Source organism: Quercus lobata, chromosome 8, assembly GCF_001633185.2.
Source record: "Quercus lobata isolate SW786 chromosome 8, ValleyOak3.0 Primary Assembly, whole genome shotgun sequence".
In the NCBI taxonomy this organism is placed as follows: Eukaryota; Viridiplantae; Streptophyta; class Magnoliopsida; order Fagales; family Fagaceae; genus Quercus; species Quercus lobata.
Genome location: NC_044911.1, coordinates 22468229 through 22470690, shown reverse-complemented (window position 1 = coordinate 22470690; position 2462 = coordinate 22468229). Strand labels below are relative to the sequence as shown.

At 41.1% G+C, this 2462-nt stretch overlaps 1 protein-coding gene across 1 annotated transcript; it reads left to right on the top strand.

Annotated features, from left to right (window-relative positions):
- Nucleotides 1-1499: 1499 nt before the first annotated feature.
- LOC115956614 lies at nt 1500-2132 on the top strand. The gene has a single exon (XM_031074936.1). It carries the CDS (start codon nt 1500-1502, stop codon nt 2130-2132), a length of 633 nt encoding a protein of 210 aa, XP_030930796.1.
- The last annotated feature ends 330 nt before the right edge of the window (nt 2133-2462 follow it).

Genomic DNA, 2462 nt, shown 5'->3' with positions numbered 1-2462 from the left:
TGTGTGCAAAAAGGTTTTTCATCGTTACTAGCTAAGGCAGAATAGGAGAGGTAGATTCATGGTGTTTCTATCTATAGGAGAGCTCCCAGCATTTCGCACCTTCTATTTGCGGATGACTCACTACTGTTTTGCCGGGCTAATTTGGAGGAGGTTTAAGCTATCTCTGATATTTTGCAGACATATGCATTTGCATCGGGTCGGTGAATAACTTTGACAAATCTTCTGTATTTTTTAGCACTAACACAGTGGGTGAACAGAGGGAGAGGATTAAGGAGTTGCTAGGAATAAGAGAGGTGGTACGCTTTGAGTCCTATCTTGGGCTGCCCACTATGGTTGGTAGATCAAAATACCAAACGTTTGCTTATTTGAAGGAGAGAGTATGGAAGAAAATGCAAGGATGGAAAGGATTATTATTATTAAGAGTAGGGAAGGAAGTCCTCATTAAAGCTGTGGCTTAAGCCATTCCTACTTACACTATGGGCATCTTCCAATTACCGGTGAAGTTGTGTAATGAGTTGAATGCATTGTATGCGAGGTTTTGGTGGGGGTAGGTCAACAATGAAAGGAAAATACATTGGAAGAGTTGGAGTGTATTATCTCAATCTAAGAAAGGGGGTGGAATGGGATTTTGGGACATAAGGAGCTTTAATTTGGCTATGTTAGCTAAACAAGGGTGGAGGCTTTTGCAAGATCAGGAGTCTTTAATCTATAAGTGCTTTAAAGCAAGGTATTTTCCTCATGTTTCATTTTTAGAGGCTACTGATGTTCCTAATAGCTCATACGTTTGTAAAAGTTTGATTGCTGCCCAACCAATCCTAAAGAGAGGCTGCTGTTGGTGGGTTGGGGATGGTGCCAATATTTGGGTTTTCCAGGATAAATGGATGCCGAATTATCCAACAAATAGAGCTCTTTATCCACCACTTGATGGAGATTGGGATTGTCGAGTATCGGATTTAATTGACTGGAATCAAAGTATTATAGCTGCAAAATTTCATCCGGAGGATATGGAAGCCATGGTTCGGATCCCATTGAGTAGGAGGTACGTACCAGATGTGTGGATGTGGCTTCATAATAAAAAAGGAAATTTCTCAGTGAGGTCGGGATACCATATTGCTAAAATGATTGCTAAGGAGGAGTATGGACTAATGGAGAGTTTGAACAGAGGAGGTAAAGGTTAGGTTTGGCAGAAATTATGGAGATGCCATCTGCCTAATAAAATAAAGGTGGGTGCATGGAGGGTATGCCAAGATATTTTGCCAACGAAGGAGAACCTAGCCCATCGAAAAATTGTTGAAAACTAATCCTGTGAGCTGTGCAAGCAGGGGGATGAATCTGTGCTTCATGTGGTATGGGCTGGTAGTAAGGTGTGTATGCAGAAATGCACAACATTCAGAACGGATATCCTTAAGTCAGTGGAGGATTTGATGGAACGGCTTCAGGTGGAGGACTTGGAGTATTTCTTTGTTCAATGCTGGGTTCTCTGGAATTAGAGAAATTCGATGGTGTACGGAGGATGTATCCAGGATCCGACTAGACTAGTACAGCGTGCAAAAGACTTTCTCCAGGAATATCGGGATGCCCAGACTCAGCTTTCTGTTCAGACTTCATCTGGTTCGATGCATCATCAGGTGCGATGGGTACCTCCTTCAGGTTCAGTCTATAAGCTTAACGTGGATGCAACAGTGTTTAAAGGGATGAAGGCTTCAGGCGTTGGTGCCGTGGTTCGAAATGAGAATGGTGAGGTTATGGTGGCGATGGCAGGGAAAGGCTCTCAGGTGCAGGACAGCGAGGCAGCTGAGGCGTTAGCCTGTAGACGAGCTGTGGAGTTTGCCTTAGAAGCTGGGTTTAGGGAGATCATTTTAGAGGGGGATAATTGTAATGTCATGAAGTCTATTTTGGGTCCAAAGTCTGATAGGGATAGGTTGGGACATGTGTATGATGACATTAACAGTATGGGAAGGGAGTTTAGAGTTTTTTATGTTTTATGTGTCAAGAGGGGTGCCAATTCAGTGGCACATTCATTGGAAAATTTTGCTAGACATATAGATGGGGAAATAGTGTGGTTGGAAGAAAATCCCCCACCTGTTGCTGATGCCTTGTATCTAGATAATTGCAATATTATGAATGAATGAGATTGTCTTTGAGTTCAAAAAAAAAAAAAATTCTTATAGGTGAAGAGATAGTCAACAAAATCGAGTATCTGTCGTTCCCCTTTTTATGCTACTCTTAGTTAGGTTTAGGGATTTCAATCCCAAATGTTCTCTCTCAGTTGTGTCTTGGGATTTTTATCAAAGCCATGTGGCCTCCCATGTGGCATCAAAATTAGTATTTTAAATTATCATTAGTTATGTTAGTTTTTTTCATCTCACTTAATGGTAGAGACTATTTTGCATAGTACTAAGATGTTGGAGAATAAGCTACACAATTAAAACATTAGGAACTAAAATGATAATTAAAAAATA

Coding starts and splice junctions, on each gene's coding strand:
- LOC115956614 (XM_031074936.1), top strand. CDS start 1,500: ATGGTGTACGGAGGATGTATCCAGGATCCGACTAGACTAGTACAGCGT.